The sequence below is a fragment of the Acipenser ruthenus genome, chromosome 28 (genome assembly GCF_902713425.1).
Source record: "Acipenser ruthenus chromosome 28, fAciRut3.2 maternal haplotype, whole genome shotgun sequence".
In the NCBI taxonomy this organism is placed as follows: Eukaryota; Metazoa; Chordata; class Actinopteri; order Acipenseriformes; family Acipenseridae; genus Acipenser; species Acipenser ruthenus.
This window is the reverse complement of record NC_081216.1, coordinates 24,430,600-24,442,687: the sequence shown is the minus strand read 5'-3', so window position 1 is coordinate 24,442,687 and position 12,088 is coordinate 24,430,600. Positions and strand designations below refer to the sequence as shown.

Genomic DNA, 12,088 nt, shown 5'->3' with positions numbered 1-12,088 from the left:
ACACACACACACACACACACACACACACACACACACACACACACACATATATATATATATATATATATATATATATATATATATATATATATATATATAAAATCACCTGACAAGTACATCATAAAAAAAGACAATTGTCTTAGTAACAGTAGGCCAGCATGACTCATTTCAACAATATTTCAAATAGCATTACAGAACAAACATAAGGTTACCTAGATATAGCCTCATATGTCATGATATGTGGATAGCCAGCATTCCAAGTATGTGCAGTAACGTCTTGTAACAAATGTTCAAGTTGAATTGGTCTAAATGTTCTTAAGATATTGACTTCCTCAGCAGAGGCCAGAACTCACACAGAAGTTGGTTACCTCAAGACATAAAGGATGTTGTTTTCTTTCCAATTTAGTTTATAGAAAAAAAAAATGAGGTAAAAAAATACGACTTTGGGAAAACAATCATGTAACATTGTATTTCGGTTTATTCATTGAACAGGCAAACGCCACAAGCAAACCTGACTAATAAATTAATACTGTACATTCATGCCAAGACATATCTCTGCCCACTGGGTTACGCCCTTTCTTGACTGCTGTTTACATTAACCAACGGAAAGCGCACTTCCGTGTTATCTCAGTTATCAGCCAATGCAGTGGAAGTTAAAAAGATTCTAAAGTCCAAAACAGCGGAGTGTTTAGTGTCAGAATCGGGAAAAAAGTGGCACCTTTTCATAAATATTAATAAATAAATTAATTTTTGTTTTAAGTATTAAAAAGCTGAACGCGTTTGTATAGTTTCGTGAACGACAGAAGAACGAGACCTGTAACAACCCAACACAACAGTCACTACCGTCGTAATTCATTGTGGAGTAGCGTCAACTTTACATAAACTTCGGAAGTTCAGTGGAAAGTTGTGGAAATGGCAGATTTTAGCAAAAGTTCGGACAAAAATGATGTTGGAGCTGTTGGCGGCGAGGGTATGTAATGTGTACTTTGTTCTAATATTATTATTAAAAAATACACCTATCTTTGTGAAAGAAATATGTCAGCCGACACTTTTTATTTTTTATACCTATGCAGGTACAACACACGGAAGTTCGGCACACCAGTTGAACTTGACTGAATGACTGTTAATGCTTGCTGACTGTTTATTTCAGTTTTTGTAATCCGTGATTGCTGATGGTACAACGTTATTCCAAAATATAAATGTATGCAATGCATACATTAATGACCTCATATATAAATCTATACATAAGGTGACCATATGGCTCTGGGTTCAGCGGGACAGTTTGGAATAGTTCAGGCTTTTCAACTCACAACCCAATGCATTCTGGTAAACGTAGTCCTGCTTCTCTTAAAGGCAAGAATGGTACCTGAGACAGGTAAAACGTACCAGAATGCATTGGGTTGTGTGTTGAAAAGTCTGGACTGTCCTGCAAAACATGGAACTATGTGGTCACCTTACCTCTACATTGACCAGCCCAATGGCAGGCTGTTCCAGCCCTGCTTAAATAATTCCAGAACAGCCTGAAGATGCATAATTTAATGAGTTAGCCAAATGTGTAACTGCTTCAGTTTATAATTTAGGGCATGCTTGGAATAAAGACCTCTTGAAGGACCATGGTTGCCTGCTCTTTGTTGGAGAACATTTTTGTGATGCTAGTGGACAACCATCCTGTGGCGCTCCGAACCCTGTTGCACCATGCTTTATAGAGATGGCGTGTATAGATCTGGGAAACGGTGTGCCCCAGACTGCATAGTTACAGTCTGGGGCTGACATGCGTTTGTTGGTATAGTTCAGGACAGTCCTTCCCAGCCTAGTACATTAGGGCTGTCAGAGTACACCTGAAGCAAGCCTTAACCAGCAAGCAACCACACTGTGCCACATCACAAGCTAAACCTGCATTAGAGCATCAGTGTCCACAAATGGACCCTCAAAATATTGTATGCAGATTAGTTTGATACTGTTTTACAAAAATCACTTTTTGGTACTGGATTGAATTTGCTGTTAAAAAAAATAAATAATAATAATTACATTATTTGTAATGTTTTTTTTTTTTTGAGCTGCAGATTCAGTAGATGAGAGAATCAATGAGCAAGCAGCATTTGTCCTACGTGGGTGAGTAGCTCATTTAATGTTGTGATCTAACATCTTTGAAGGCATATTGTTTTCTCTCCCTAAAAAGTCCACAACTTAAAACAACAATTCAATTAAATGCCAATGTAAAGACTATTTCAGTCTCTATTCCCACTAATACAGCACGTTTCTGATTAACAATGAAACAAGCAGTAAAAAAACCCTGTATGGTTACAGAAAGAAATGTAATTTTTAATGCAAAGTATTCTAAACTGTGTTTTCTTTTGTTAGATACATTGTGCAGGCAGCCCATGAAGACGACCCAGATGTCCTGTTGAGCCAAGAGGATTTGGGTGGAAGTCAAAGTGAAAGCCGGGACCCTGAAGTGAAAGAGATTGTCAGAAATTTAATTCAAATAGGAGACGAGCTGAATAGGAATGCTGAACTTCAGTAGTAAGTAACAAACATATGTACAAAATGCCTAATTCTGCTTTTTGAACTTTGGAGAGCCTGTTCATTTTGGGATAGTTGCCATTTTAAACTGCTGTATCAGCACAATCTTGCCTACGAAAACCTCATAGTGAAACCATCCGATAGTAACGTTTGACTGGGAAATGCCATGGCCAAATCCAGCTGATGTGTTGTCAAACTAATATCAGGCACCCGTGGTCCTACATGTGTTTGACTGTATGAGGAACTGTACATAGGAAATGTAAGCAATTCACTGCTTGCTATATACACTCTATATCAGTGGTTTTCAACCTATTCATCTCAAGTACCAATGTTTCCATCTGGGACCACCAGGTGTACCAGTAACGATGTGCAATCTTAAATGGCTTCTGTAAAGCAGAGACCTACCCCATTACAACCGGTTTTCTCACTGAAAATGTGACGGCGTCATCAAATTATTTTGACAACACAGAGTGGCTGCTTTGGTTCCCCATCAGTAACTTTGAAAGTTCACAACAAATACCTCTCATCATAATTTCTAATTTCTCTGTGATTCAGTGGTGCAAACAGATTGATGCATTAAGACAGAGCGACTGAGGGATTATTGTGGTTGAGGAATCATATTGTCATTAAGAACACCTGTCGGTGCGTACCAGTTGCAAGCCTGTCACGTACCAGTACTGATACTCGTACCGCAGGTTGAAAACCACTGCTCTGTATCATCTGGTAAATGCCAATATGCCTAAAAAAGAAAGCCATCTCCAACTCTTGCTTACATATTGTGTACATAGTACAATAATCTAAAAACTGAACAGGTCCAGTTTTCAAACCTATTTTTAACATCAATCTTCTGACCTTTATCAGAATAGCGACATTAAACTGTTCCTTTTGTTGTTGGTTTAGTTTAGGGATATACATATTTTTCAAGTACAACACAATTGATTTTGAAAGTTTCAACTACTATTTCCTGTCTCGAAAAAGAGACTAGGACTACAGTGTCTGACCTGCAGCACAGGAAGTACAGCAGTTACCTGTAGTTTGTATTTGAAAGATCTGCATATCCCAGTTGTACAAAGTGATTCTAAGGGAAAAGAAGATTAACTGTGATACTTCACACCCTTACCAAGTTGCTCTTTAGTACTTTTATGTGTTTTTACTGTACCATCATAATATTATTTCATGAAGTGTTCAAGCTCTATTGTAGTACTAACATCACCCCGACCAAGGATATAGATGACGCATTACAGTTGTGTGCGGGTCATCTCCGCAGGGGATAATGAAATGGTGAATCCTTTGTACATTATGTTTGTGCTGTGCATTGTTAGGTGATATGGAATTAGTTGTAGGTCAGACTGCCAAACGTGTGAATGTTGATGAATACAGAGCTCGCCATTTTATTGTTTTTTAAAGTTTATTTTAATCATGTTATTTGCTTCTGAAAAAGAGTTTTAAGGCCGTTGCAGTTTAAACACTGCTGTCGTACAAGTACTGCAGAGCCCATCAATACAGCTTACAGTACCTCAGATTGGTAACTAGCCTTGTAGGAGTGCAAAGGCAATATCTGTATTTGGAGTATTTGAAGCTTTACGTTTTTTGTTGACAGGTTTCTGACTTTTAACAAAATCTACTCTTCCCATCCCCCAACAGCCTGATTGATCACATCCAGCTTGACTCAGCAGATTTATTCTATGTTGTGGCTGAGAGGATTTTTGAAAATGGTATTAATTGGGGAAGAGTTGTTGCCCTTTTTCATTTTGCTTACAAACTTATATATAAGGTAAGTGTTTGGTTATTTAATGCTTTCAATGTGTAGTACAGAAACTAAAGTCCATTAAAATGAATACCATTTTTTAAATACTTATGTGTAGTGCAGTACATCTACTTATAACAGGAGAGCAGTGACAAGTCAATAGAACATGCAAGCAAGAAGATACCAATATAAAAAGCACATAGTTAAAACGTTGTGTTACAATAAGAGACATCCTACACATGATGTATGAATCACAAAAATGAAGATTGTACTCACGAACTGCTAATGAAAATAAAACGTGTTGTTTTTTTTGGTTTTTTTACTTTAGAATTACGCTGCGTGTTCTATGCATGGGGTGATCTCTATACACTGGATACAATCCTAACAGTGATTTCTCAGTAGATTTTTTATAAAGCAAAACAAATAGACATCTTGGGCCTCCAAGAGAATGATTGAGGACTATTGGTTATTTAACTGAGTTCACAAACCAAAATTGATAATTCCATTGCTATACAGGCAGTAACTACAAACTGCAGGGACATAGTAATGAAGATCATGGGCTGGGCATTGAATTTCTTCAGGCGTCATGTGTCTCAGTGGATCAGAGAGCAAGGAGGATGGGTGAGTTATACTTTTTCTTTCCCCTTCCTTTTTTTGCCCATATGCACAGCAGGATGTCTTGAAACTATAACTTGTGGGGGTGCCTTTTTGGTTTCCAATGCAGACATGCTTATTAAAGGAAGCAATATTTTTGCAAACTTCAAAGCCTCTCAGAGTATCAAGTACATTGTGGTCAGTTGCACTGAAGCACAGTGATGCAAGCAAATGAGATTTTAGCAACATATAACCCTTCTCATGGACAGTGTAGTTGCTTTGTTAAGGACAGACATTTTTGCAAGTGTAAATACATATGTCTATATAGAATGCAATATGTAGAGAAATTGGAACTGTGAAAAAAGTATATCCATGATTTGCATTAATAGTTTAGCATCTGTACTATACTGTATTTTATTCAAAGGTTTTATACCACAGTGGCTATGAGTTGTTGTTGTTTTTTTTTATATATAGCAGGATAATTGTGTTTAACTTCTAATTTTGTCTTTTTGTAGGAAACTGTCCAGTATTATTTCCAAAATCTTAGATGGCACAATGTGGCAATATTTGTAGCTGGGGTTCTCACGGGTGCCTTGGCTTACTGGAAGATGACATAAATAAGCTGCAGTTCTGTTTATAAAGTGGAACATATATATAAGTGTATAAGCCTCTCCATGCGCGACTGACTGTATTGCACTCCAATTTTCCAAGCCAGTAAAAGCATGTAAATGTGGCTCAATGTTATGCAAATGGAAGCATCTCAGATTTCTGCTAAAGAACCGAGTTAATAAATGAGTTTTGAGATAAAGCTGTATAATTTCATATAAATCTGTCATTTTTAATATATATATATATATACATTTTTTTTTCTTTTTTTGTATTTTTATATTAATTGATGAAAAATGTTTATATTGGCTTCCAATGTTTAGTGCAATTACATTATTTAAAGGAAACCTATTGTATTTTAGGTAGCGGATATGTTCATGAAGTACTGTATAAACTGTGTTAGATTAATCTCCATAACCGCTGTACTTGCAGGGGTTAATGTATGACAGACTATAGGCAAGCTGCACTGTCATTTCTATCAATTAACGTACTCTGCTAAGAACAAGAATTCGCTACAATAACAAATATTTAGCATATCAATCCTACTTTTAAATTTTCATTGTTGTTTTATGTGAATTGAAAGTGACTGATCACTGTATTTATACTGGTTTACTGCAGTTAGTGTTATTTTAAGAATGCACATCATTTGCAGTTTACATAAATGGCAGTTTAATGTATTTTCAAAACTCTGAGTTAATTATCACTACATTGATCTCTATCACTACACTGCATTGGAAGTTATATGGTATGATATTCTACATGAGTAATGTTAAAGGTAATTGCAATATAATGTATTATATACAGCTGACCCTGTCTCTTCTGTTTCGTGAGAACCATGAAGTGAGACCATATGTATAGTATTTGTTTAATGTCAATTACTATTGGGTGATCTCTTACTTTACTCCTCTGTGTGTGTGTGTGTGTGTGTGTTTTTTTCTTTCTTCTTTTAAATATATTTGAAAACATTTCTTCTTTGTAATACTGTGTTGTTCTAGTAAATGCCACTGATCTGTGAATCTACCCTCGTGTACTGTGCATTAATGTCTCTCAACAGCAGCAGCCTTATTCCTTTACCACTTCCTACTATTGGTTTGGTTTCCAAATATGTGCTTTGCTACCGTTTTATTTTATAATTGGGCCCACAGTACACGGTGTACTTTTAAACTGGGATGTGTGTATGTGAGTGTGTGGGGGTTATAGACAAATAATACATCCCATTTGTTTCCTGTTGTGCATTTAGCTGAAGCATAACAGCTGAAGTGCAGACTTTTAGAATTGTGTCATATTCCCCATTTTGAACTGCCACCATTGTGCTACATCTGTTCATTAACAATGAGTATGGGAAGCAATTGGTGGCTGTAACAAATTTACAATATCCTCATTTAATTTGGAAACACTCTTCACACATTATTTAGCAACCCTGCAATGCCTTTTGTTTTTCTTCTCCTTTCAGATCACGAGAAAGTAGTATCATCTGCACCAAGCCCTGGCGGTGTATGCTCTTTATTTTGTACAATACATTGGTGCCATCTTGCAGCATGTACAGCATCATTTTCGACCTTTTAAATGAAAAATATACAATGGTAATCAGACCATATAGATGCTGGAATGGTCTTTTTTTTTTATCAATGTACCTAGTTTGTAATCAATCACTAACTCATTACATGTTATATGCAAGTCAAATTTTTTGTAGAATTAGATTTGTTTGACACGGTGTATTTTTTTCAACCTGTATTTCACTGACGCACAATTTGCACCCCAAATTTCAGGGGGGGGGGGGGAGCAAGATATTTTTTAGAATCACTTAAATGCAAACCGCACAATATTGGGTACAATGTTAATATTGCACGAGCTGCTGTAAGCCTGAATACCGGGGAAATTTGGTAGTGCCACCCACTGACCAGTAGATGTCACAATATGCACAAAAGACAACATTGTCATGCATATGGGTGCAATACTAACAAGAAGGCAATGGAGATAAATCCCATTCTTCAGCACTGCTTGTTCTGAGTTGGTTTTTATGTTCCCGGAACTCTTTCATATCTGAGGGTGGTATTAGATTTCTGTTATATTTAAAACAAAGTAATCTAATGCCATTCACCTTTGGGAAAGAAATACATATGCAAAGAATACAATGTTTTAAACTTTTACTTGTGAGTTCAATCAAGTAAACTACAGAATACAAAACATAACAAAACTAAAAAGAACTGCCACATTTGTGCATTACCAGTGTAAGGAGTAACAGGCATTAGGCATTCTGTTTGAGTCTAGTTGTTTCCCTGCAGATAAGGGCAGTGCACATGACTTGTATACATCATGATTTCGGAACCACAGCAAGACAGCACAGCTTGTCTCTATCACCGCCAACAAGTCAATCTGGGTTGAATTTTGATCAACCACATTTATATAATTTAGTCCAGGTGATCTCGTGTCTCATGCTCTCCAGAATAATCACCAAATTAATACTTTTTGTGGTGTGCAGATAAAAAATAGCTTCTGATTTCCACCCCAGAGCCAGATGTTCTTCAGTGGTGGCTCAACGATTCATTTGTACAGTATTAAATACACTATATAAATGCAAGCACCGTTCCTTTCCATGCATTCTATTCTAAAGTCACATTCCTTCTTTTTTTTGGGTTGACGTAAATAGAAATGCACTGCTGTGTTGGCTGCTTCTCTAATTTAGAGATTATTACCTTGTGAATACCTGCTTTCCACCTCACAGGAGTCTTTTGCAGGGTTTCTTTAGCGCTATTAAATTGAACATCTCTTCCATTGCTTCAGGCTTTGCACAGAACAGTTGGGGTCTTACACCTCCTTTACCACCTACATTGCCAATTAATAGGACTTAAAGAGGTCTTTTGTACCCATTAGATTATTGCAATGTCAAAATTCATCCTATAGCATTCCTAACTGCAAATACTGTTGTGTAAATACATTGACTTACCTTTTATTTTTTAAAAAGGCTTCAAGAGTCATTTAAATATGTTTTTTTGTTATCCATAATAGCATTGTCCCCACTAGCATGCTACCTTCTTAACTGGGGCCCCTTGTATTTTACTTGGGAGCCAGAGAAATATCCAAGCCTTTTACTCAATTGGATCTTAAGAAGTATCATAAATAGCTGTAAAAGAGAACCCTAGTTTTGCTTTGATGAAGTAGCTGGCATGGAATTTGTTCAAGGTGACTTTATTTTGGACACATAAACTTTTAATTGGTCACCCGTGTTAGTAAGTGTTTGTCTCTTTAGTTTACTATATCAACACAGTGATCCTGCTCGCAGTGGAAGTCTTTCAGTGTTCAAGCTGGTGACAAATGACTCTCAGCAATGCACACAAGCCTGTAAAGCACATACTTTGGAAAGTTTTCTTACATCCAGCGACAGACTTGTTCTGACCCAGTTACTAAGAATGACTGAAGGTGAGCATAAATAATGTGAAGCTGTTGTGAAAGAAAACATGCCTGCCATTTAGAACATAGATAGTGGCAGACTACGCCAGGACAGGCCATAGAGCAATGGTTGATTTTAGAAAGATATATACCAACTGTTCCTTTTCAATGCTCACTTCAAAAGGAAACGCAGCCCATTGGGTCACACAGCAGTTGCTTTTTAGAATTAATCCTCGTGTTCTCAATGTACCCAACCAAGGCTTACCAAGATTAGCACATACAAACCCTGTTTTATTTGAATGTTAAAAGTAATAATAAAAACAAATAATTATGCACAGATCGATTAATATCCAGTAGGTAGATGTTTTGGTTAAAATTATAATAATGTTTTGTTCTCATGCCATTATGAAGCCATATTTAAATTTTCGAATCAAACCATAATCCCCATTAAACATTTCCATATTGAGGTGGATCTGTGTGATCTGCAAACAGATAACAGAGCCCAGTGTCTGATGTGGGCTGTATTTATGTCTAAATCAGCAAGGCTAACGACACATCAGCTATGCTGGGTCAAGCCCTGTAGATCCTGTACCTTTTGAACAGGTACGATACTTTCTTAATTGGTCTCAACACAGGACTACATTAAATGGAGATGAATAAAGGAAGAGTATAATACATAAAAAAACAAAATCAATTAGGAAGTATACAGGTATGTTCTACTAGAGGATGGGAAGCAATTATTAATCATTATAGCACTGTGCCTGAACCATAGTAGTGCAGGCTACTGTAGTGTCACAAATCAATCAAAATATTATAACTTTTTAAAAAGTAAAAATCACCACATTTTATTAACACCTGTGGGTGTGGAGTAGTCGGGCACATGGCTGGTCACATGGACTGAGGCCCTCCCTGTATAAAGTGCACAGTTATAACAGCATTGGGGAGAGGCCAAAGGTGAGAATGCAATTAGCTTGGCCACCAGCCTGAGAAGCTGTGTGATTAGGTGTCACAACCCATGTCTGCCTGGATATATTCTCCATGTGTTAAAGTCAATAATGGTCAAAATGTCATCAAATTCTTCTGCCATTGTGTATACAGAGATACTGTATTGTTTTACTGATGTTGTTCAATGAATATCTCAGCCCTTATATATGAGGGTCACCCTCTCTGATTGCATAGTGCTGACTACCACTAGTAACAATGAATGATAACTTTCTCAGTGCCTTCAATGGTGAAAACAACTAATTTACTCATTTCACCACTGAAGACATTGAGAAAGACAAACAGTTGTCAAATACTGTTACTAAGTTTCTGATGAGAGGACAGGGCATGACTTGTGTGTCAGTATGTTAGGATTGTCCTGTAAACCCTATTCTACTGCCTCACTGTGGAAAATGAAGACATCGCTTTAATTGTATACAGTACGTTCTGAATAGCTTTTGAAATGGAATGTTTCACAATAAATCAGAGTGGGGCATTCAGAGCTGCTGTAATCCCGCTATTAGAAAGGTTTGGAACCTCCCAGGAAACCTAGTTAATTGTATGTGTTAACTGCCCCCCCCCCCACCTCCCTCTCCATTAACTCCACGCTTTCTTCAGCCAGTCTTGCCAAGCATCTCTGTTGATGACTTTTGTTGACCTTCCTCTCCTGGTTAAGTCAGTGTTAAAAGACAGATGACTCTATCAGGTTACATCAGTGTGTTGTTGAGCGTTAACTAAGTGGAGTCTACGTCATATGTGTTTTACCAACAGAAGAATGATGCACTACATTAGATACAGCTGCTATGTAGAAATAACAATCGTTTGAAACCAAACAATCACCGGGACACGGTGTCCCTCGATCTCTAAATTAAACAGTAGCTAATGAAACTTTGATTTTACCTGCAGAGTAGCACTCAGCTAGAATACCATTCTATATTCATTCCAAAAAGTCAACAGATATTAATAGCCTGATTGACATGCTGTACTCTATAACATTGAGACCTGATCCGCAGATAAAAGTGTCAGGGAGTCATTTCCTATGAAACAGAATACGTGTTTATGCTGACAGTGGAGGTGTGTTAATGGGAATATGTAAATGAGTGCAGAGTGTTCATGCAGTGATGTACAAACATTATGCTTCCGCCCAGTAACAATGCAATGGGTATCTAACTAGACCCATTAATTAATTTAGTATAAATAATTAAATGTAAAGTATATTAGATGGCTCATATGTGTGTGCCCCTTAATAAAGGACTATTGGAGTGCCACAGCACTGAAGATCATTTTGTGAGGATTTGTCTCTTTTCATGGAAATCTGCACACAGACAGATGTACATTCATCAGTAATGGCATGATGCCGCAGCACAGTGGGTATTAATTACCCATCCGTTCTGCACATGTAAATGTGTGAACAATGCAACTAGATACTAGATGCACTGCATCTTTTCTAAATTGTGGTTCACACACTTAATAACTGTGCCATTTTCTACTCTTTCAACGAATACCTAGAGTGCACTACGCAAATGTCAATCTCAAATGGTTTTCTTTCAGGTTTGTCTACGTGTTAACAACCAATACACATGTGTGCATATGTGCCCCACAAATCCAAAGCCCTCATGTACAAACATACATTTCTGTTTTGTTTAAACTGCTTAAAAAAATAAGGAATTTAAATATGAACCCATCACAGCTCAACTGCATTGACGCACTTCCCATTGCTATTGTTGAGCACATGCTCAGGCCTGCTCACACTTGAGCTCAAGACCAAGCAAGCAAATTGGTCTTGACGTTCTGTCATCGATGACTGTAGCTTGGCCCCTCCTGCGGGAACTGGCCATACCCCCCCCCCCCCCCCTTTCCCAGTGCGTAAAACACCTCTCATATACACGCTAAACATAGCACTGCACAATTAGGAGGTCTTTGCTCTTGTTTCAGCCGCGTCAGATCAGTGATGACAGGCTGTGGTGGCAGTTCTCTGCGGTCTGGCAGCACAAGTGAGCCCCCCCCGACTGCTGTTGTCTGATAACATCCATGGTGGCATCGGACAAACCCCTGTGACAGATAAACTACACGGCCCATTGCTGCATGCAGGAGCTAGTATGGGGCCTCTATTTCAAACACCTCTGAGAGTAACCCTTTGGTAGTCTAAATATTTGACGTTTGTTGGTAGTCATGCTGCATGTGGTAGTCTATACTGTGTTGCAGGCTATGTACACTGTCTTTTTATATAAAGTCTCTTCATCACTA

The 12,088-nt window shown here is 37.6% G+C and overlaps 1 protein-coding gene across 1 annotated transcript; it reads left to right on the top strand.

Moving 5' to 3' along the window:
- The first annotated feature begins 593 nt into the window (after nucleotides 1-593).
- LOC117434851 (apoptosis regulator BAX-like) lies at nucleotides 594-6,490 on the top strand. Its single transcript, XM_034057522.3, has 6 exons — nucleotides 594-970; nucleotides 2,064-2,112; nucleotides 2,362-2,523; nucleotides 4,168-4,297; nucleotides 4,787-4,891; nucleotides 5,380-6,490. The coding sequence occupies exons 1-6, from the start codon at nucleotides 913-915 to the stop codon at nucleotides 5,479-5,481; spliced, it is 606 nt and encodes a 201-aa protein (XP_033913413.1). The 5' UTR covers nucleotides 594-912; the 3' UTR covers nucleotides 5,482-6,490.
- The last annotated feature ends 5,598 nt before the right edge of the window (nucleotides 6,491-12,088 follow it).

Bases quoted from the DNA above. Each gene is read 5' to 3' on its own strand.
- LOC117434851 (XM_034057522.3), top strand. From the start codon at position 913: ATGGCAGATTTTAGCAAAAGTTCGGACAAAAATGATGTTGGAGCTGTT. The intron at 971-2,063 runs GTATGTAATGTG...TTTGAGCTGCAG, and splicing joins TGGAGCTGTTGGCGGCGAGG to ATTCAGTAGATGAGAGAATC. The intron at 2,113-2,361 runs GTGAGTAGCTCA...TTCTTTTGTTAG, and splicing joins GCAGCATTTGTCCTACGTGG to ATACATTGTGCAGGCAGCCC.